The 24301-nt window shown below is 34.8% G+C and overlaps 1 protein-coding gene across 12 annotated transcripts in view; it reads right to left on the minus strand.

Annotated features, from left to right (window-relative positions):
- Nucleotides 1-24301, minus strand: part of DGKB (diacylglycerol kinase beta) — a 776793-nt gene that overhangs the window by 158453 nt on the left and 594039 nt on the right. For all 12 annotated transcript variants that reach the window (XM_053897058.1, XM_019443494.2, XM_053897059.1 and 9 more), the window contains one exon: nucleotides 20394-20589. In XM_053897058.1, the coding sequence (XP_053753033.1) occupies nucleotides 20394-20589 (196 nt within the window). The remainder of the gene's footprint in view (nucleotides 1-20393; nucleotides 20590-24301) is intronic.

A 24301-nucleotide genomic window follows, 5' to 3' on the forward strand; every position in this document is an offset into this window, starting at 1 on the left:
AAATAAAGTTCTAACCTGTTGGAAACCCTACATTTTGGGGCCTCCTTGTTATAGCACCTTATATCCTTCCTAATGGATGTATTTCCTTTCACACTTAAATTTAATCTCAAATCTTTAATATGAAGATAGGTATGCCTGTCTCATAGGGAGACTAACACCTAGCACAGTGTTTGGAATTAAGTAAATACTGAAAGTATATCTTCCCTTCTCCTCCCCTTACTTCAGTCAGTGTATCATTTTAATGACTGGAAGGCCTAAGATCTGCATGACTAAATTTTTTTTTTTTTTTTTTTGAGAAAGAAAGCACACACATGTGTGTGCAAGCAGGGGAGGGGCAAAGAGAGAGGAAGAGAGAGAATCTTAAATGGGCTTTACACAAAGCATGGACCTCAGGGAGGGGCCGGATACCATGACCAGGAGATCATGACCTGAGCCACAATCAAGAGTCGGACACTTAACAGACTGAGCCCCCTATGTGCCCCTGTGTGACTAAATTTTAATGAGAAATTAAATACCTATAATTAGAAAAGTGTGTTCTTAAGAGTACCACATATTACAGGGGAAAATTAAAAAAAAGAAAGAGAAGTAAAAAGAAAATACTCAAAAGCCCAACCACCTTGACTCAATTTAGGACAACTCTAAAGGGCCGTCTGGAGTCCAGAAGGATCAGTTTGAGGCCTCAGTTGCAATGCCCTGTGGATCTGTTTCTCCATCTTTCCAAACTTGATTTCCTCACTCCTTGCAGGTGTTACTTCTGAAACTCTTTCCCAATAAACTTTTTGCATAAAACTGCCTCAGAGTTTCCAAGAGATCCCATCTAAGACATAGAACACCTCATTCCAGGAAATATGCTGATAAAAGTATAGGGACATTGATAATAATACTAGTGTTTTATGGGATTAAAGCTATATGAATATTAATGTGACAAAACTATCATACAAGTCAGGTGATAGTAAAAATATACTAATATATTTTAGACTTTTATAAATCAAGGACGTCAATGTTGCCAAATAATGTATGATTAAGGAAGATAACAGGCTTTACAGTGACAACACAGAGACTGCTTGAGATTCTCTCTCTCCCTCTTTCTCTCATCCCCTCCCCCACTTGTGCACTTGCTTACTCTCTCTTTCTCTCTCTCTCTCTCAAAAAAAATACATAAACACTAAAAAAGAAAGATAAAAGTGAAAAATGGAATAATTAAAAATACTTTCTTAATCCAAAAGAAGATGAAACAGGAGAGGAAAAGCAACATACAAAAGATAAGAAAGACAGAAACAAATACTAAAAGACAGTAGATATATCAGTAATTATATTAAATACGAGTGGAATAAATACTTAATAATAGTACTGTCAGTCTTGTTGGGAAAACATACCTAACTGTATGAAGCTTATAAGAGACATACCTTAACCCAGCATAAAAATATTAATTAAGAATAAAGGATAGAAAAGGATTTACAATGCAAGGATAATAAAGTTGGTCCAGCTATGCCAATATAAGGTAAAAAAGTCTTAAGGTAAGAAGCATTAGTATAAAGAGGGATATATCATAGTGATAAAAGGATTATACCATTTGCTTAGACTGCTTTTTGTAATGTGAGAGAGTTGACTAGGTACAATACAGAGCATATGACCCACAAAGCTTAAAATATTTGCTAACTAACAATATAGAAAACGTTTGCCTAATTTAAGTGCAGAATAGAGAATCCAGAAATAAATCAACACATAAATGGACATATGAATCAATATTATGTTATCACTGATAAGTGGATTAGGACCCTTTTTAGTAAACAGTGCTATGTAAATTGAATGCTATGAAAAAAAAAAAAAAAAAAGAAAAAAAAAATCCGGGCTTGGATCTTAAGACATGACCAAAAAAAAAATTTCATCTAAAAGCTAAAGTGAAACAAATAAAGCTTCTCAAAAATAACACAGAAGATGTTAAATGTTTTTAAAAGAAAAAAAAACTAACCACAGCCTTAAAATCAATAATCAAAAAGGAATAAATTGATAAACTGGACATCAATAAAATTAAGATGTGACCTTCAAAAGATGCCATGCCATTAATAAAGTAAACGGGCAAGCCAAAGTTGGAGAATATAGTTGCAAACCACAGAGCCAACAAAAGACTCTAAGTTTTTCAAAGATGAATGATTAGATAGAGATAAAAACAATTTTTACATTTTTTTTAATTTTAAAAATAAGCAAAAGACTTTGACAGACATTTCATAAAGGAGGATATCCAAATAACCTAGTTACAGGGGCGCCTGGGTGGCTCAGTCGGTTAAGCGTCCGACTTCAGCTCAGGTCACGATCTCGTGGTCCGTGAGTTCGAGCCCCGCGTTGGGCTCTGGTCTGATGGCTCAGAGCCTGGAGCCTGCTTCCGATTCTGTGTCTCCCTCTCTCTCTGCCCCTCCCCCGTTCATGCTCTGTCTCTCTCTGTCTCAAAAATAAATAAATGTTAAAAAAAAAATTAAAAAAAAAACAAAAAACAAAAAACAAATAACCTAGTTACATAAAATGGTAGTCCACATCATCAACTATCACTTGAATGCATATTTAAAAGACAATAAACTAGAATGGCTATATTTAAAAGACTCATCATCCAAAGCATTGCTGAGGGTATGGAGGAACTGGAAGCCTCTTCTACCCCTGGCTGGACTGTAAATCGGTACAACCACTTTTAGCAGTATCTAACAAAACTGGACATCCATATGCCCTATGACCCAGAAATTTTCTGTCTTCAGTCGATACCTAGAAGAAATACATACACACGTCCAAAGACCTGTACAGTAATGTTCACAATGGTAGAAGTTATAATAGCCCTAGGTTGGTAAAAAAAGAGCCTACATTCATATAATGGATAATATCAAGTGATGAAAATATGAAATTAAAGACCCCAAACATAAATGAATATATGCTATATGATTCTATTTTTATAAAATTCAAAACCCAGCAAAACTTATTCATAGTAATAGAACTCAGAATACTGAGTAGGGCATGTGTTGTGGGATGGTGCTTCTGTGTTATTGGTATTCCTTTTCTTGATGGAGAAGACTGGTTAAATAGACGTGTCCATTTTGTCAAATTTCATCTACTGTACATATATGAAGTGTGCACTTTTCTGTGCAAATGTTAGAGTTCATTAAAGTGTTCAGCTTTTCTGTGCAAACGTTAGAGTTCATTAAAGTGTTCAAGGTTTTAAAAATTGTAACACCTAGTTGGAGAGGGATTAGGGGATGGGAGGGAATGCATGACATTTTAGATAAATGATCCGGGAAAGCCTTTCCCAGGAGAACATATTTTTGCAGTGAGTTGAAAGAAGCAAAGAAGAAGCTATGTGAAACCATGTGAAGATCTGAGATAAAAACATTCCAAACAGAGGGAATTTCACTGGAAAGGCTCTGAGGTGGTATCATGCTTGGCGTATTTGATGAACAATAAAAAGGCTGACTGGACTTGAGTGGAATGAGGAAGGCAGACACATATCAGATTGGCTGGGCACATATTAAACTCCTGAATGAATGACTTATATTCATGTTGACTTTCTGTCTTAACACGACCAGTCCATTAAATACATACAGCACATGGTAAACTGGTTTAGAATACACTATCTACTATCCTTAGGAAAATAAGACTTAAATTGAGGGTAATCAACTTGCTCAGTTTAAGAGCTGAGTATCATTTGGTTCAATCTTTAAAGTTTTGCCCATCCTACGCAATTCTTAATGAAGACAGAAACCATCAGTTAATCAAGAAAATAGGTTGAAGGAAAAAAAAGTGTTAATAAAGCATAATCTGTTTATTCACTGATCATTTATGAAAAAGAGTTACAGGCATATTTCATATATAAACATGAAAGGTTTACAGAGAGATGATGCTAGATTTAAGACATGACACTAGCAACAATGGAAATAGAACAATAAAAAAAATCACGTTTTAAAGGGACGTAGTGCTCTCAGAAACAAAAGCTACCTAGTTTGCCCAGGAAAGGCAGCCAATGACATGTGAGGTAACTGAAACTTATTCTCAGATAGCAAAAGAATATGAACAATGATTATACTTTCCACATTTTATGAGAACCTAGACAACCCACACTCTAACTCTGTGAGAATTTTTCCTTTTTAATTTAAAAGTAGCAGCATTCACATTCCCAGCAACAATAACATAACACATGCAAGAACAATAAAATAAAAATTCAAAATCTTGAGACCATGCAAAAAAGCTTCCTTGAGAATTGTGAATGACCTTCAATGGGACTGCATCCCTGATGTCTAGAAAGAGTTGTTCAAAAGCAGTATGCACTGGACTTGAAATCACAGAACTCCTTCCATTTTCCCTTCTTACTGAGTCTATGTTAAAGGGCCATAAATTTTGTTGTCAGTTATTGCCACATCTATTGGCACACAGTCAGTGCCAGTTTGAAAAGAGTTTTGCAGCCTAGCTAGGGCCCATTACCTGTCCCCCGTCCTCTCTTACAATTTATTTTCACCCCAGCAGGCAGCACCTTACAAGGTTATTAATTTGCTAGACAGCTTGTGCTTTCCAATACAGCCTACTTTAGAGAGGGCTCTTACAAACATCTTGGTGAACCACAGTAATGTTTTGTACCACCAAGAGGGAAACAGAAATCTAAGAGCAGCAAGCACAATCTGAACTGGTTGCTCAGGAGACTCGATCTCTGCTACAAAACCAATGGGAGATGGTCATGGGCAATTGGCTGATGAGGCTCCCAAGGAATCAGGATGGTGGCCACCACAATTTTACAAGCTTTGTAAGAAAGTGAGAGATGAAAGATGTATGGCCAAAGGGAATGCAGAAAATAAACCACGTATTCCATGATTCACCAGGAGGAATAAAGTAACAAAGAAGAAGCGAAGAAACTAATCTAACAGGTATTCTGACAGGGATAAACTAAACATTTCAATCATTCCAAAATCCTGGAAAGAGTCAGCTGTATTCTAGTCAACTTCTATTGGTGCAAACATTCTAACAGGAATTGCGCCTTTCTTGAGCAGGAAGGATGAAGAGCTTGTAATTCAAAGGTGGCTCAGAATGCACTCGGCACCTTATTTCTCATCAGATCTCATTTAAATATTTCAAATACTGAAAACTCCACTGCTTAATCATAATGCAGTTTTTCAGAAAAGGAAGCATACATTGTAAATCTGAAGTAAGAATGGTATTCATTTTATAATTTTGTGGTGTCAGGTTTCATTCTTAGAAGTGTGCTGGTTGATAGATGGAGAATGACCTCTTAACCTTTGCCTCCTCTCTCACAAATGTGGGCCAAATGTTATAAGGGCTTCACACGAATTCCAGTGATAATCTTGTGCATATTTTAGTGGATGAAATAATAATAAGGACATCTTACATTTCTATAGTAAGTTACTTAAAATTATTGAAATAAATAATTTCATCCTGTAGGTAAAAACAAAATGAGAAATTGTTGTCTCCATTTATACAGGTGAGGATACAGATTTGGCCAAGATAATGGTTCTGAGTTCATGAATTTCTCTCTTTTTTTATCACAGAATCTGTTACAGCCATTCACTTAAGAAACTGAAAACTAAAAACTAAACCTGGTTTGTAAGAAATTCACTGGCCCTCAATGTCCATGTCAAAGGTCTTTTCCCTCAGAGGTTGCTCACTTGAAAAAATAGGAAGAAGATAGCCTAAATTAAGATGAGAATTCTGTGTAAGACCAACCATTGGTGTGTTTCTTTTCTTTTCATGAAATATAACTTAGTTTTATCATAGGAAGACAGAAAAACAAAACAGAAAGACAAATCACTACAGCACAGTCAACAATACTGCACTATAAACTTCAAAGTTGCTAAGAAACTAGATCTTAATTATTTAATGGGACAGAGAGGTTAGCTATTTGGCGGTAATCATAATGCAACATCTAAATGCATCAAATCAACACAATGTATAACTTAAACTTACACCATATTACATATCAAGTGTATCTCAATTTTAAGAATGCAAAAAAAAGTATCACACACACAAAGTCATTACAGTAGCTGAACAAAATTTCCCTAGAGACTTTCAGAAGCCGCCACCTTCTAATCGAGGACTAGGTGTAAATGTGCTACAAGGGACCATTAAAAGAGGAAGTTGTTTAGCTAATGGGGCAGGATCATTCTAGGATGGCTAGGATGAGCCTTCTCATGGGGGAGGGAGAATGATGAAATCTGAAGATGGCATTCTTCTCCAAGGATGACATCTAGTAGAAAAAAAGAAAAGGAAGACAAAAAAAAAAAAAAAAAAAAAAAAAAAGGGAATTCCTTTCCACCTGTTTTAATCCTCCTTTTCCCTGGGAATAATGATCTGTATTTCCCTCAGGAAAATGCTTAGCAAACATTTTGTATTATCAATCTCACTTCTGCTATTAAAACAAAAATAAAACTTATCTTCCTTTCTCCTAAAGCAATGCTTTGTTTGGTTCCCTGGTTTTTTGACTAGAACTTCCAAAATAATCTGTGTTCAAGAAATGTTTTTCTGCCATGCATCATTGTGTAATCTGCACTGTCCATTACTCTTTCCCCATAAATAAATTCAATATATATGTATGTACACACACACACACACACACACACACACACACACACACCATAAACACATATGCACTTATACACACAAACTCTGTAACAACATATACCTGATAAAGGCCTTTTCTGTGAGTACTCACTAGTAAATATCCAGATTTATTAACCGCTGTCCCCCATGAGAAAGATTTAAAATGTCAGATAATTTTTAGTTTAATTCAACTTTTTTTTTTAAATTAAATTCAAGTTAGATAATATACAGTGTAGTCTTGGATTCAGGAATAGAACCCAGTGATTCATCTCTGACATATGACAACCAGTGCTCATCCTGGTAAGTTCCCGCCTTCATGCCCATCACCCATTTAACCCATCCCTCTACACACTCCCCTCTGGCAACCCTTTGGTTCTCTATATTTAAGAGTCTCCTATGGTTTGCCTCTCTCTTTTCTTTAATATTACTTTTCCTTCCCTTCCCCTGTGTTCATCTGTTGTGTTCCTCAAATTCTACATACGAGTGAAATTATATGATATGTGTCTTTTTCTAAGTGACCTATTTCGCTTAGCCCAGTTCCACCCATATTGTTGTAGATGGAAAGATTTCATTCTTTTTCATCACAGAGTAGTATTCCATTGTGTGTGTATATATGTATATACATATATCTTTATCGTTTTATCAATCGATGGGCATCTGGGCTCTTTCCATAATTTGGCTATTGCTGATAGTGCTGCTATAAACATTGGGGTGCATGTACTACTTCAAATTAGCAGTTTTGCATTCTTTGGATAACTTCCTAGTAGTGCAAGTGCTGGGTCATAGGGTAGTTCTATTTTTAATTGTTTGAGGAGTCTCCATACTGTTTTCCAGAGCAACTGTACCAGTTTGCATTTCCAGGAACAGGGCAGAAAGGTTCCCCTTTCTCTGTACCCTAGACAACATCTGTTGTTTCCTGAGTTGTTCATGTTAGCCATTCTGACAGGTGTGAGGTGGTGTCTCATGGTGGCTTTGATTTGTATTTCCCTGATGATGAGTGATGTTGAGCATCTTTTCATGTGTCTCTTAGCCATTTGGATGTCTTCTTTGGAAAAGTGTCTATTCATGTCTTTTGCCTATTTCGTCACTGGATTATTTGTTTTGGGATGTTGAATTTGGTAAGTTCTTTATAGATTTTGATTACTAACCCTTTATCTGATTTGCAAATATCTTCTCCCATTTTGTTAACTGCACAGCTAATTCAACTTTTAAGCCTAAACTGATGCATTTACTTAATTTTTGTTTGCAATATTTTGGATAACTGCATAGTTTCTTGACTTGCAAAAGAAGTTAAATTTCAGGATGTACCATAAATCTACCTTACCATAGTCACTCCCTTCCTCAAGAATGAAATCAACTGTTATATTTCCTTGTTAATTGCTGACTGCTGTATGAACATTTGGATGAAAAGTTTACAAAGGTAAGATATATAAAATATTCAGAAACCAAACAGCAAAAATGAAAAAAACAAAAAATGCAACAGAAATCTAAACTAATCTATTTTAACATGACAAATAAGATAAAGACCTTATAGAATTAGAAGAAATGGGTTTCATTAATAAAAAGACAGAACACATATTGATGAAGAATTTAGAAATAATACCTAACTACAATAATGTACAAAACCTCAGACTCAAAACAGCACTGCTTATATGTTAGCATATATTAGTAACACCATTTCATATCTCTGGGAGTTACTCAAATCCTACAACACATTTAAAATTGCTATTTCAATATGATACAATTATTATCTTTTAAAAATCAAACAACATTTTTTATACTTTTATACTGGGTTAAAGATGAATTGACTCCTTTCCTTGCTACCCACTTGGCATACTAAATATCTTGGTACTTCCATTCTAGGGAGTGGCAGGGCAATGTTAAAAAAAAATACTACAACGTGGGGCACCTGAGTGGCTCAGTCTGATAAGCATCCGACTCTTAGTTTTGGCTCAGGTCACAATCTCATGGTTTGTGGGTTTAAACCCTGCAATGGACTCTGCACTGACAGAGTGGAGCCTATCTGGGATTCTATCTCATCCCTCTCTCTGTGCTCTACCCTGCTTATGCTATCAAGATAAAAAACTTTAAAAACTTAAAAAAAAAAAAAACCCAGCATAATGTAAGGGCTCCGAGGGAAGAAAGTGCTTATAATCAACTATAGAAAGCTTGGCAAAACTATCAATGATTAATATATTATTTCATTACTGCTTAATTATTTACCAAAGAGATTTAAGAGTTAAAAGTTTCACAGCACCAACATTTTTAAATATGAAGTGACTTGTGTCATCTATTTTTTTTATTGAAGTCACATTTTTGTGCACATGACTCTCTTTTTAATTTTGAAAAGACATTTAATCACAGATCCCATGAACCTTTCTTGCAGGAAATTTAATAACTAAATGTTCTTTGGTATTTGTTCATTTTTTTTTTCCCTTACTCTTTGTCTAACAAGATACTCTGAAAATGTGAACGCCACAGACTTAGAAAGAAAATGTCATATGTAGTTTTTGGAGGGAGAGATACATATTCTCAAGCATCATCAGTAGGGAAAAAGTCAGTATGCTAAGGACTTTAACTATCAGAAAAGACATGAATTTAAATCAATATGCAGAAAAAAGATTCTTAAATATTTTTTTGTTATTCACTATGTTGAAAATGCTATGGTTTTCTCAGCCACAGAAATTGAGTTCTACAAATAGCAGCAGATTATTTTATTAAATCAGAACCAAATTACTAATTTCAGTATTAATGGTTAGCTTTGACATGTTTAAAAAGGGTAGAAGGTACTTAATAGACCTGTCTTCCACCCTGAAATGAACAACTGTTCAGGGAAATGGAAGTGTTCAAAGATACATTTTCTTTCAGCCAATCTGTGAAATATAATATAATTATTCTCTTTTAATGAATCTCTCAACGAGGAGCAATCTTTCAGAGCCTGAACAGGTAAAATATAATGATAATGGGAGAAGCTTTGTAAATAAAAGGATGAAATGAGATTGTTATTTTATGCCATATTACGGGATAATTAGAATAACAGTGCAGCATTCATCAGGCATTTGAACTTTCTAAAAAAATTCCCTAGGGCTCATTTAAATTGGTCATATTTATCCACGGAGATTTTTAGTCTTATTTCAAATGACTGTCACCTTACAACATTGAGGCCTCAATCTTTACCTTACTCTGATTAATGGTTGTACTTGTATAGCAGCCAACAGATGCTGCCTGAAAGAGACACCAAGAAACCCCTGAATTTATAAATCTACAGTTTACCAAGAAAAAAAAAAAATAGAACTATTTTTATTAAGCCTGGAGAATAATTATCCAGAATGGAGGGAATGATGATCTATATGAATCTCTATCAATTTACAAACAGTTGGCTGGATACTGTCCAACAAACTACAAGTGATATGTTAACTACTTCTATATAATAAAAACCTTATTCATGAAAACTAAATTCATGGCAATGGAACTCTAGTGGTTGGTTGCCTTGGTTGTCTCAAATTCACATGGCTCAAAGCTAATTAAGTAGGTGGTGGAATCTGACTCTTTTCAAGAAAGAGGTATTGGGGCACCTGGGTGGCTAGTTAAGCATCCAACTCTTGACTTTGGTTCAGGTCATGATCTCATGGTTCATGAGTTCCAGGGCCCATTGGGCTTCATGTTGATAGTGCGGAGCCTGCTTGGGATTCTCTTTCTACTCTCTCTGTCTCTGTCTCACTCTCTCTAAAAATAAATAAATAAACTTAAAAAAAAAAAAAAAAAAGAAGTCTCTTTGCTCCCTAATGGACTCCCAATGGCACCCTTTGGTAGTTAGACAAATGACTGCAAACAGAATCAGGTGATAGATTGTTGTGGTTTCCTCACATCCATTAAGGTAACTAGAAGAAAATACTTATAAATGAAAGAGAGGTGAAATAAAAGTCTAATATCTCTCCTGGTATGACTTGAAATCTTTAAATAAGACGTCATTCCACAAGATGGTGCAATTGAAGTTTCATCCTCAAGGAGATTAGTTTTTCTTTGTTATTATTTCCTATCTTGATGGAAGAGAGAACAGTTTTTAATACCAACAGAATAAAAAGGAACTAGGACTCATGTTTAACAATTTTTGTAGTTGGTTTCATGTCGTTTTGAAAGTTCTTTCATGTTTACTATTTTTTTAATAGTGGAATATATATAAAAATATATATATATATATATATATATTCATGTTTACTATTTTTTTAATAGTGGAATATATATAAAAATATATATATATATATATAAAAATATATATAAAAAATTACTATTTTTTTAATAGTGGAAATATATTTTATATTTTCACCACTGCATAAGTTAAATTTACTTAGACTTATAATGCATCCTTAGCCTGGATGGAGGACCTGCCATTGTTTTCTACAGACTCAGGATTGAATACTATGTCACAGAAACACGTCAGGTAGTCGTTTTATCACTGATGTTAGACACCAACATCATAGAGAAAATGATCCATTAAAGCGTTTATATTTTCCATCTTTCTCTGAAGTCACAATTAAAATCAATAGCTGGAAAAGTAGAAGGGGAACAACTGGAAATAAAGAAGGTATTCTGCCTCAGAAGTCCGAGAAGGTAACAGCTGAGTTTTAATTCAAACCCTCAAATAAACAAATCCCTTTCCTTCTGCTTTTGCATTGACTAGATTGATTGCCAGATCATATATTTTTCAAAATGCAACTGCTACAAAAATCTAATTTGTTTCAAGTTTTCCCAGACTCATTGTGTTGAAGCAAATTACCCCTTGTTCTGCCTTTCCCTACCTCTGTGTTACTTGGATTTTCTCCATTTTCCTATTTCAGTTTGTTTTTAAGAATAGGCTCTTAATAGTAATGATCTCATTTATGTATTAGAAAATACCACTTCCCTCTTTAAATTATTATTTATCTGTTGTATCAAAATGATTTCATGGACTTACCATTTTACTATAAGAAGTTCTAGAATTATCTATCGTGCATGTCAGATTTTATTCCCAGAATTATACTATGTGCCAGACTTTGTTTCTAGAATACTGTGTGTCAGATTTTGAAAATTTGACTGTTGAACATGGGAGAAAAGGGCAATAATGCTAGTTAGAAAGACTGCCAACTGATGTTTCAATTGTTCATAAATAATAATTTACTCATATTTATGGTTTTTGTTTTCCAAATTTCTATGAGGCTAGCACATTCTCTGTACTTTTATAGTGCCATGACAAATAGAAATTTCATAAATGCTTCTTCATAATATATATGCTTTTATAGGACGGCTAGGTCAAAGATAAGAATATCCAGTCTTGTATTGTGAAAATACATTTCTACTTTTACATGTAAGAAATATGTTTTATATTCCTTAAGTTTTTATTACTGTTTTATAAACTCTAAAAGCATGCCTTTCATAAAAATATAGAGAGCTATCATATAGGATATCTAGGTGTATGATTCAATATTCAGGGGTAAACAGAAACTTCGAGATTTAGATAGTTTTACTAAATATGTGATATTATTTACATTACCCACTGCTGGAGGCAGTTTAAAAATATACAATTAGGAACTCATTTGAGACATCTCCTTAAAGGTTACTAGATAGCAAATGTTTGGATCTATTTTCAACGAATAAAATTATCATGGAATTAGTATATGTTTTTTGTGAAATGTAATATCTCAAATGCCATAATCTTTTTTCCACAATTTTAAGATCCAGGTAAAATAATGCAGCATAAAATCCTTTCTTGTTTCTAAATTTAATTGATTTAATCACTGGATTTAAATGCTTGGAAATTGTTCTGCTTGCCGATATTTGAATGCCAAATACATCATCTACAGTTCTAAAATGAATGTTGCAGTTTATATTTAGACAACTTAAAACATTGCCTTCTAAATTACCCCAAATAACCCACAGAAATGTCTAGAAAAACTGATAATAATGGATGTCAGGTGTCCTTACCATCAGCTTTCAGATAAGTATAACCTGTACAAGGCATAGAAAGTATTAGGGTCTTACGATGTAAATGCCTGTGCAGTTGCCCAGGCGATACAATGCACAGCACACACAGATTAATCTCAACTCTTTCAGAGCCTACGATCCCCATTTTAAAGATGGAGACACAAGAGCCAATAATCTTATTTATCTTCAGAGGCAAAATAAATTCAAGTTTTGCTGCTTTCAGAGATACCAATTTGCTTATTCTCTTTGATCAGTTTGGTCTGGATTGATTTCTTCTTCTTCCTACTTCCTGGGAGTTTTCAAAAACAAAATAATAAAGACATCTGATATAGAGAGATTCCTTGATAGTCAGGTGCACGGTCGGTCTCTCTTCTCTGGCTTCTAAGAAGAATCAGGGTTTTAGTCTTTTCTAGCACAGAGCACACACATCACACATAGGGTGGGGTGGGAGTGTATGTGGTGTAAAGTCCATAGAAGAGCTTACTCTTGGGGGACTGATACATAGTAAACTTTAAGCAAGATGATGAAAAAGAGGAAGAAGGTTTACACTAAGTGTTCAAAATTAGAGCTGTGTGAATGACAGGAAGAGAGGAGACCTGTAACTTCTAAACTTCAGTCTTTCTTGTCCCACCTTCACAATCTTTGCCTTACTCAAATACCTCCTATATTATTATTCAGTTTTGGTTTTTACCCTATCTTTGCTCAAACAGATTTACTTCAAGAATAAAACTGAGGTTAAAATTGTAAGTTAAAAAAAAGCAGCATCCCTTACCATAAACAACTATAACAATAGATATAAAAACTACTAAACTTTAAAATATCCATCTGCATACAGCTTGAACCATTTTGATTTTCCATCAGCGGAATGCATGCTGCAATTCTGGGAAATGCCGCCCAAATAAAAGAATCCGCATTGTTGAATGGGAATGAAATCACTGAAAATTTCTTGGATAATATCACATGCCAATTAGTTTATAAAATAAACTTCTGGGGGTGCCTGGGTGGCTCATTCGGTTAGGCGTCCGACTTTGGCTCAGGTCATGATATCGCAGTTTGTGAGTTCAAGCTCGTGTTAGGCTCTGCGCTGACAGCTCAGAGCCTAGAGCCTACTTCGGGTTCTGTGTCTCCCTCTCTCTCTCTGCCCCTGCCGTGCTCTTTCTCTGTCTTTCAATAATAAATAAACATTTAATTTTTTTTTTAAATAAACTTCCATATGACTGGTACCTGGATACTTGTATCCACATGTGTGGTGAACAGTCACCTGGCTGATGAGGTTTCAAGCAGGAAGTCCCAGCGGCTCCCCACAGTGTTTCCAGTAGCTTCTGGCAAATGTTTAAAACTCTTTGGCTTGAATTACTTTGGCTGAGTGGTTTCAAACCTTTTAAAGCAGTCAACCTTTTTTTTTTTTTTTAATTTTATTCAGATTAAGCAACATTTTAAAGATCAGGAAATGGAAGAGAAAATTTAGATTTTATTTGTACAAATATATTTTAGAGGTTCACTTTGAATAGTCAATCCATGAGAATAATGGACTTTTTCTGATCAACAGTTGCAGTATCACAGTCATCTTATTTTCACTGATTTCTGCATTTTGTTTCAGTTGTGTGGCATTGAAAATATCCTGAACCAAACAGCATGTGACGGTAAATGCTAGGAATGTTTTGCAACTCACGTGGTGGTCTTATACCATTTCTGGGAAGTGAAATAGTTGGACTTGTACCTTCAAAGCTAAGACCATTAGCATAGCTGAAAACTGCTCACATTACTTGACAAGTCCTCACTGTTTGGCTAAAAAATACTTTGAAAGATGTTTTTTTTAGGATACATGGACCCCTATGATTACAGCAGCGTTATTTACAAAAGCCAAGATATGGAAGCAGCCCAGGTGTCCAATGATTGATGAATGGATAAATAAAATGTGATATATAGAGAAAATGCAATATTATTCAGTCACTAAAAAGGAGGAAATTTTGCTATTGGCAATGGCATGGATGGAGCTAGAGAGGTTATAACACTAAGTGAAATAGGTTAGTCAGAGAAAAACATACCATAAGATAACACACATATGTGGAAACTAAAAACAAATGAGCAAAGGGGAAAAAAAGAGACAGACAAACTAAGAAACAGACTCTTAACTATGGAGCACAAACTGATGGTTACTAGAAGGGGGGTGCATGGGGGATGGGTTAAGTAGGTGATGAGGATTAAGGAGTGCACCTGCTGTGATGAGTACCAGGAGATGTGTGGAACTGTTGAATCACTACAATGTGTACCTAAAACTAATATAACACTATATATTAACTAACTGGAATTAAAATAAAGACTTACAAAGTAAAATGCTGGTGAAGATAACTGACTGAAACACAAAAAAGAAAGCATAAATAATTTATAAGATATTCACATTATAGATTACTTTGTAGCCACAAAATATAAATGATTAAAATGAGGGGCGCCTGGGTGGCTCCATCGGTTAAGCATCCGACTTCAGCTCAGGTCATGATCTCACTGTCTTCATGAGTTTGAGCCCTACGTCAGGCTCTGTGCTGATGGCTCAGAGCCTGGAGCCTACTTCGGATTCTGTGTCTCCCTCTCTCTCTGCCCCTCCCCTGCTCATGCTCTGTCTCTGTCTCTGTCTCAAAAATAAGTAAACACATTAAAATTTTTTTAAATAAATGAATAAAATGATATTCTGCCATGGAATGATTCCTAAGATATATAATCAAAAAAAAAAAAAAAGGCAAGTATCAGAACAATGTATATGGTACAATCTCACTTATGTGCACAAAAAATAGAGTCTGTGAACATGCCTGGTATATAAGAACATGGCTGGTAGAAAAAGGCAGAGAGTCCATATTCTAAACCTGGAGTCCATATTCTAAACCTTACTTCTGTAAGGGCCAGACAAATATTTTCAACTTTGTGGCCATCCAGTCTTTAAGAAACAACTATTTAACTATACTGCTGTAACACGAAAGCTATTATAAACAATTATAGCAGGAATACAACTGAAAGGGCATGGCTGTGTTCCTGTAAAACTTCGTTTGCAAAAATTCTGTACGATTGATTTGGCCCCTAGGCCAGAGTTTGCCAACAACCCTAGTCGTTTTTTATTCTGTTTGCAGAGTAAGAAGTGAATTATTGCTAAAATCATTTACAAAAAAACATACTAGTGTATCATACATATTTAAAAAAATATTAACAAACAGTGCCCAATCCAAAAAAACACAGTTTTTCAACTTTGTCAATACAAATTACTGTAAGATGCTACTTGTTATTTGGTTTAGATGTTCACTGGAAGTTTCAGTTAGTCAAATTCATCTTACTCCACATACTTAGCTGAAATTTTGTTTCAATTTCATTGCAGGCTCTTTGGTTGCAGTTGTGAGCATGTTTATACCACAAATCTCTCATAAAAGCGCACTTGATGTTTAAGCTACTACAAGCCTAGTATTTTTGTGATGTACTTAATGCAATTTCTTTATGACAAAAATGCTTCCTAAAAATTCATTTCCATTTTCATTTAAAATAGTATTATTATCACTTTGTTTTCACTTCCATTGATTGTTATGTACTGTTTATTGCTTATGCCAAGTAAAAGTACTGAAGTTTGTGGGCCTTTTAATTGAATGTGATCATATACACTGTGGTGGTAATGTACCCTTATGTGCAATTATCCTATTAAATATACAAAGACATTAAGAGAGAGATAGCACATGAGCCGGGGAGAGGGGCAGAGGGAGGGAAAGAACCTCGAGCAGTTTCCAAGCGCAGCACAGAGCCTGACATAGGACCTGATCCCATGGCCCTGGGATCATGACCTGAGCTGAAACCAAGAATCAGACGCTCGGCTGACCAAGCCACCCACATGGCCCATTACATAAATTTTTTTAAGTGACCGTTACAAAACTACAGATTTTCCAATTAATGGCACAGTTTTTACTCTTTTTATCTGTGCATACACACACACACACGTACACATGTGTGTGTGTGTGTACGTGTGTGTGTGTGTGTGTGCATGTGTGTAGATATGCATATCTGTCTTTTTATCTATCTACTGAGAAAGAAGAAGAGGATAAGAAACAGGAGGAGGAGAGGAAGTTATTTTGTGGTAGCAGAATTTAATGATTTTAGAGTCATTAATATGATAAAATGTTTTATAGAACACACCTTACCGTGTTTTCATTATAGTTTTTTTTCTTATATTTCCAAAATATGGCAATAATTGGTTTGAACCAAGGTTTCACAGAACCTCTGAAAAATTACAGTTATAACTCAATGGAACAAAGTTTGAAAAATAATGGTTTAGCTGAAGGCCTTTATTTCTTTTAACATGCAAATACCTCTACTTTCATCTGCAATCAGTCATTTCTACATTAATGTGAGTGAATTTATTAGACATCCTTCTGAGGCTTGGATTTACTTCAGAAGAGAAGGAAGCAAAGATAAACTCAGTAACTGAAAGTAGTGGGAAAGACTGAGTTAATATTAGGGGTAGTAGCACTGAAGAACTACTTGGCCTACTTTACAATTTTGCTTAAAGACCATGGTGTCTATACTTAACACGCTTACTTATATTTCCAAAAACAAAACACAAAAGACAAACCCACAAAGAAAATATCTACTGAGTTGGATGAGTGTGAATATGTTTCAGAATTGCATCCAACTGTTCTAAAATGTTCTGCTGGAACAATAATGTAATTAAATGAATTACTTATAATTTTGATCAACTTGAATTAAACCAAGCATAAAATTTCCAACCAGTGAAATTATTAACTGAAGATACTCTGATCCTATGCTGTGAGTGTCCTCAAAGATTGCAAGCAAATTAATTGTGCAGGAGTCCCAGATCAGAGACAGCATAACACAGATGAGGATTTAATGCTCTAAAACCTGGTCCCATACCTTTGGTTTATGACAGTTTCAAAGTGAAGAAAAAATAAGTAAACTCTTTCTTAATTTAAACCCTCCTATCAGATAAAATAATCTTTCTTTATTATAAGAATCTAGATACGTATGCTGCCTCTACTCTCCGTCCCCATCAAAAGCATTCTTACACTTTATGAAAACAAACATCCTTCCAATATACTAAAAGTTAGTTTAAATTATAAACTTTTTGCAGAGGCATATCAGAAAAGTTGTTTGTTAATATTTCAAGAAGGTATTTCCTAAAAAGGAAGTTATAGTACTAAATTTTTTTTTTAGTTCTGTACTTACATATTTTCTAAGAGTAAAAAATATTAACTTGGATCTGAGCTAAAGAAATGTTTTCAACTAGAATTACATTTTTCATATTTCAAGCTAAAGTCAAGACTTATAATCATTTTATGTGAAATTGAAAATATATTTAGATTTAAAATACCGATTGATCTAACATTTAATACTATTGTTTTTGTGTCAAGATACTAAAAACAAAATCAACTGATAGAAATATGTACCACTTAGAAAAAGGGTCTACTAAGTAATAACTTTCGCTTCTTGAGTACTGAGTACATTTACTGCTGTACTGTAAATTGCAGAATAAATCTGCAATCAAATCTTAGAGGCATTTTGAAATACTTCTAGCTATTTTGTTGTCAAATATATCAAAATGGAAAAAAAATCTAGATAAAGTTAATAAAAAGGAAATACAGGTTAGTATATTATTTAATATTCAGCTGATAAGGTCATTTTTAATAAGGGAATTGTTCTTGTCTGAAGATTAAACTCAAACAACTTAGCATCATGGGTTTCAAGAGAGGGAACAAAAAAGTTGAGCCAAATCGGTTATGAACATACTTTGGTTACTGCTCGTACAGTGACCTTCGGAAACACTGATTTCTACTGTTTTTCCCTTTGTGGTGAGAAAAAAATGTATTTGAAGTCACAAACCCTACAGGTTTGTAGTTTCTTCTTTCCCGAACTTACGAAAACTTGGCCCTAATAGTTCCACAACAGTAAGTAAGAAGACAGTGGGAAGAAAGAAGTTCTTGTACAGTTAATGGGCAATGACAGTCTCTGGCAGTATTTCTGGCTGATTTTTCTGTAATTTATTTCAGGTGTGTATCCTGATAAAAAGCATACAGAGGGGCAAGAGTGAGGCCAGCAGAGGCCAGGGAGGCCAGCGCAATAGGGGTTGTATAGACACTCGTCCCGGTCGAGCACAGTCACGAGTTTGACAAACTTTAACAGCTTGAGAGGTGAATGTAGCTGGCAGCCAAACACTGAGAATAATTCAGATTTCTATCTGGAATATCAACATGCAAAGGACATGTCAAGTATTGGTATGTAGTAACCACATAAATATTGGAAATTATTATAAATATTATATATATATAACTTTTTTAAATTATATGGATTATATTACTAATATATATATACTCAGTGCTTCCCTAGAAAGAGAAGCAGAGATTTTTAAGTCGGATCTTAGTACGGTCCTTGAACTAATTTTAATACGTAGGAGATTTTTTCCTAATTTTCTTAGAATATTAACCTTATATTTAAATATAGATACAATATTAATGTCAACAACCCCTACGGAAATAATTATATCTAATTCCCTTCATTTTATGATTCATATGGTACAAACCTAGTCACTTCTTCTATATGTGTCTCCTCCAAAAAAACACTTTTCTCGATGTTTTCATATAGTTATATTAACTCTGAGTATGAAGCATTTCTATTAACTTGGCGTATATTTGCTTGTACTAAATTACATGACTCTTCAGGATTTACCTCTTTAGGATTACCTACATGTTTAAGGGGCTTCAAAAGCTTTTGTCATTGACAGGTTGTAATAAGCACTCCTTTCAAGAGAATAGTACCTAATATTTTCTCTGTTAATCTTTGTCACCCTCATGGTCACCATATTCCATATAACATAAGTAACTGCCAGGTACCGAAACTTGAATCAGATACCTGAAGACAAGGAATGATAAAGCTATTTCCTACCACCATAAAGCCTACCAACCATCTTCACATGTTACTGTGTTACTTATTTTTTAAATATATTTATTTATTTTTCTTGGGTCTATAAGCCTGTAACCTCTCCATATTCTGTCTTTGCTACACTGAGCAAGCCAATATGCTTTCTGATGGCCATCTGAATGCCATCAATGGTATTAATTAGATTCTGGAAAGTCAAAGAAATGAACAAAATTACTGAAGCACGATTATGAGAATACTACCAATTTAGTATCTTTGTCTATAAAATCTATCAACGAGAATTAGTTGTCTTGTCCCACAAGACATTACCACGAAATTGAAAATTCTGATCCACAGCTATTCTACCCCATTTTTTTAAGTCTTTTACGATCTGTTTCCCAGGTCTCCCAATTGTTGTTATAAAATTTCTGGAAAAATAACAGCAGCTAACCAAAATTTTTTGTGGGATATTTAAACATGTCATTATAGAGCAACACCTAAATGTAAGATAGCTTGGATGTCATAGCCTGACTGAACAAAGCCAAAAATAAAAAATCTTGTAACACAACGTTAGAAAAGCCTTAACAAGGCTCTTGTTATAACAACTCAAACATCTTGACTAAGATGATCACATTTCAGAACTTAATGTGCAATATATCCTATAATCTTATCCACTTAATACCCACATGTATTCAATTTTCTGTGGGGAAGGAGAATAAAAAAAATGAGATCCAAAGAAGGAAAAAAATCAATGAAAAATACAACCAGTGTATATGTGATTTTAGAATATATTATGATATAATTAAATTACACATACATATCTGATAGTATGAAAAATATAACTGCATATATACGTAGACTATAGTGCAATGGAAAAGTCTTTAATTTTAACGTAGCCTCAAAAGCAGGTTAAGAAGCAAGTTAACACAATTAAATGAGAGAAAACTAACCTTGACTTGCAAACTTCAACTCCTTAGCATCTGTGAGTGTAGTCCTTTTGTCAGACCCTTTTTTCTCTATTCGGCGGTGGCTTCGTCTTTTCTTAGACTCTCCCCAAAGATTGGATCCACCATGCATGCTCGGTATATTCAAAATAGCAATTCCTTCCAGAGAGATGTTTATTAAATCTATTTGTACTCCATCACACTGATCAGTAAAAAGAACAAAGAAAAAAAAAAAACAGTAAGATATTTGATCATCCTTTCCTTGATATCTTCTTTTGCAATTCCTTATCTTTCAATAGCAGCTTTTAAGTCCACAATCTTGTCCTATTTAAATAAACCATTCAAGAACACTTAAATGACTACGCTAAATGTCAATATGAAAGGTAAAAGAGACATTAACATTAACCAGCTATCAATTAAACATATCTTTAAACATGATCAAATTAAATCATCAGTCTATCTTTATTTAGAGAAACCCATTGGGAAGGACACACATTAGTGTCTGTGTGTCCAGCTAGCAATTTCCGACGTGCTGCAAAGAAGTTGAGTCTAGGAAACCTGGTCAACACTCAGGCAGAAATTTTTTTAAATGTTTATTTATTTTTGAGAGAAAGAGAGAGAGAGACAGAACATAAATGGGGTAAGGGCAGAGAGAGAGGGAGACACAGAATCCGAAGCAGGCTCCAGGCTCTGAGCTGCCAGCACAGAGCCCCATGTGGGACTTGAACTCACGAGTCAGGCAGAACTTTTTGTGACCGCCTCCTACTTAGAACACGGTGCAAGCCACTATTGAAGGAAAACAAGGAAGCAATTCATATTTGTGATCTCACTTGGTTGATCAGAGAAAGAAGCAGCTTAATAGACTTTGGGGGGAAAAAAAGTAAAAAAAAAAAAACATCAGTTCAGAGACCTGAATTACGTCACAGGGGCCAAGGATGGTTTCTGGCACTAGGTTAAGTTCCAAGCACAGTGTCAAAAGGCAATGAGAGGCACTGTTGTCCGAGGGAATATGGAGGAGCAGGACCAGGCAGGCTGAGTGAGAGCAATGCCAAGAACAGCAGTAAAAGCAATCTCCAACCCACCATTACTTTATAGCTGCTTTAACAACAAATGGAAGAATAAAAATAATTAATCAGCCACAGTTTTTTGTTCACCTGGTGACAAAACAACCCTTTTGATTATGAAAAATATGAAACTTGCTAACAGACCAGGCTCTGTGATATTCAGAGTGGTCACTTTTTAATTCTTTGATTTTTCTGTTCATTTTTACTGAGGGACACGTGTGGAGAATGGCAAGGCCATGCTGTATTTTTGGAATTATTATTTATTTGTTTGTTCACTTTGAGGTTTCTAAAATGGCACTTACTGTGAATTTATCCCAGATATTGTTTTCCCTTCGTCAGCTGATATGAGCTGATATGAGAAGAGATGCAAATATGTAACACTTTGTTTTACAAAGAACTTTGTTAGGGATATGCATTTCCTAAACTGAAGTCTATCTGCAGTGGGGCTGTTTTATTTGCCACGCGTTATTTCAGAAACAAACAACACTGATACTGACTTCATCTGTCTCTCATGGAAAGGATGAATTCTTGAACCTAGAAGAGATAATGCTCCACCTAAATGAAAAGACAAAAAACAAACAAGAAATCTCTCTTTTTCCACATTTGTGTCTTCGTGCCGAATCTAATCCTGCATCTTGTTCGCTAAAATATAAAAACTGTGAAATAAAGCAACACATCTTGAGTCTACTTGGCAGGGCTAGAAACAAATTCTAGCGAAGGTGCCAAGTTTTCATTCAATTTGTTTCAAAGGGGGTGAAACCAAGGTCTGGATGATGCCTTTTTTCCCCCCTAGAAACAAGCGATTTTTTTTTCCTCCTTTTCATGTATTAAATTAAGATGATTTCTTTTTACTAAAGAATTCTGCTCATGTGTATACTCACTTACTGCTATATATTCTAGATAAACAGATATTAATTTCATAATTAAAAGTAATCTTGTGTAAATACCCTGCAGGCCTCAATGAATCAAACACATACTGTGTGTCAGCCCTCCCACTGTCTTCAAGTGGAATGTACTGGCTGGATAATTAGATAGTACATATTTTTTAACCTTATTTGCATGCATATTATATCTTTTGCACACTGACAAGCAGCAGTAACAACAAAAGTCAGATTACCACAGGGAATTCCCACAAAGAAGTCTTCATTCCTTATAATTTGCAGCCTAAATTAAAATAATTTGATCTTTGACAAGGATGAAATGTCAAGCAGAAGGGGGTCCTCTACAAGCCACGGCCTGTGGCTTCTGAAATCTGCCTAATTTATGTCAGTCACTTCTTAATACATATTTAAGTATTACACGAAAAAGATGATAAATATGCAATCTGACACCTTTGGTATTTCCCTGCTGTTAATTTATAAAGGTCTGGCTTTCCCCAAACTGACTAAAATCATTTAAATAACAGAAGAATTGTGAAATAAGCTAGAGTTAGGGCCTGGCTTCCATTTTCACTCAATATTGAACACAGCAGGTAGTACACTAAGACAATTATTTGACTAGGCCTTAGAACCCCACTGTGACAAGTTACTTTCAGAATTAGTGAAGGAGTATTCCTTTGTTCATCTGCAGAAAAGGAGAGCGGTTGCAAACAGGCTTTTTCGTTTTAATTGAACTAGGGGAGTTACATGTGACAATTGAAAAATACCAGTGTATACTATTATTCATGTTTTCACTTTTCCAAGTCTCGTCACGTGTAGTTTCAAGGAAACAGAGCAAGCAGCTTTCGGAAAAATGAAAAAAAAAAAAAAAATCCTCAAGGAGTCCCATAGAAGGACTAATGAAGAATGAGAGCAGGACAACGTACTTACATAAATTGCTATTTATTAATGATTTGTTTCCACTAGTTCTTGACCCCAGGTTACCTTCCTCTGTTTGCTTTAACATTTTGTTCATTAGTCTGGAAAATTTCGGGGCTAGTTCAGATGGAGACCAGGAATTGTAGCACACCAATTGAGTGCATGGAAATAAAAGCTGACGTGAAGGCTATGAAATATAAACAAGTTATAATACTGTGTCACATAATATTTTCATCCGCTTTGAAGATTTATGATTCTTAAAAAGGTAGCTACAGAGGAAAGAATATAAAAGCTTAAAAGCTAACAGCCTCAGTTAGTCAATAAATCCTGAATATTTTTATTATGTAGAAAAAAGGTCGTTAACATATAGTACTATGGGAGCTATTTGCAGACTGTGATGCTATGAGGCCACTGTCCATTCTTTTCAGTTTTAATTTGGAAGATCTTATCCAGACACAAATTTACCTAGAAGAAATGAAGATGGTTTAATTTTTTTCTGCCAGTGTAGTTTAATCCTTGCTTACAAACAAACATACCTTGCACCAAATTATGCAGAGATGTTAAAGACAAACTTTTATAAATAAATGTATTGTTTGAGATTCAGTTAACATGTCATTTGATAGGAAAATTCAGAATGTGAGGAACTTAGGAGAGTTGTAAGTGTGGATAGATTTGATGAGATATAATTAATGATACCCTGTAAATATTTTTCCATTGGAGTCTAATTCTTTGCCCAGGTCAAATAAAAATTATCCATAATTTGATTTAATCAAGCATACAGACATTGCTTTGTTCATTATATAAAGTACCCTGGAGTAAAATAGCTTATGTGTACTTTTAGAAGAGTTTCTTCAAATTCATATGGATTCGTAACACCCAATTATGTATGTATTTGCAGAGAACAACAGCAAATCCACTAATTAAAACACACCAGTACAGGGGTGCCTGGGTGGCTCAAGTGGTTCAGCATCCAACTTTGGCTCAGGTCATGATCTCACGGTTCGTGAGTTCGAGTCTCATGGAGTCTGCTTCGGATTCTGTGTCTCCCTCTCCC

The sequence above is a fragment of the Panthera pardus genome, unplaced genomic scaffold, assembly GCF_024362965.1.
Source record: "Panthera pardus isolate Hobbes unplaced genomic scaffold, ASM2436296v1 HiC_scaffold_8, whole genome shotgun sequence".
NCBI classification, from domain to species: Eukaryota; Metazoa; Chordata; class Mammalia; order Carnivora; family Felidae; genus Panthera; species Panthera pardus.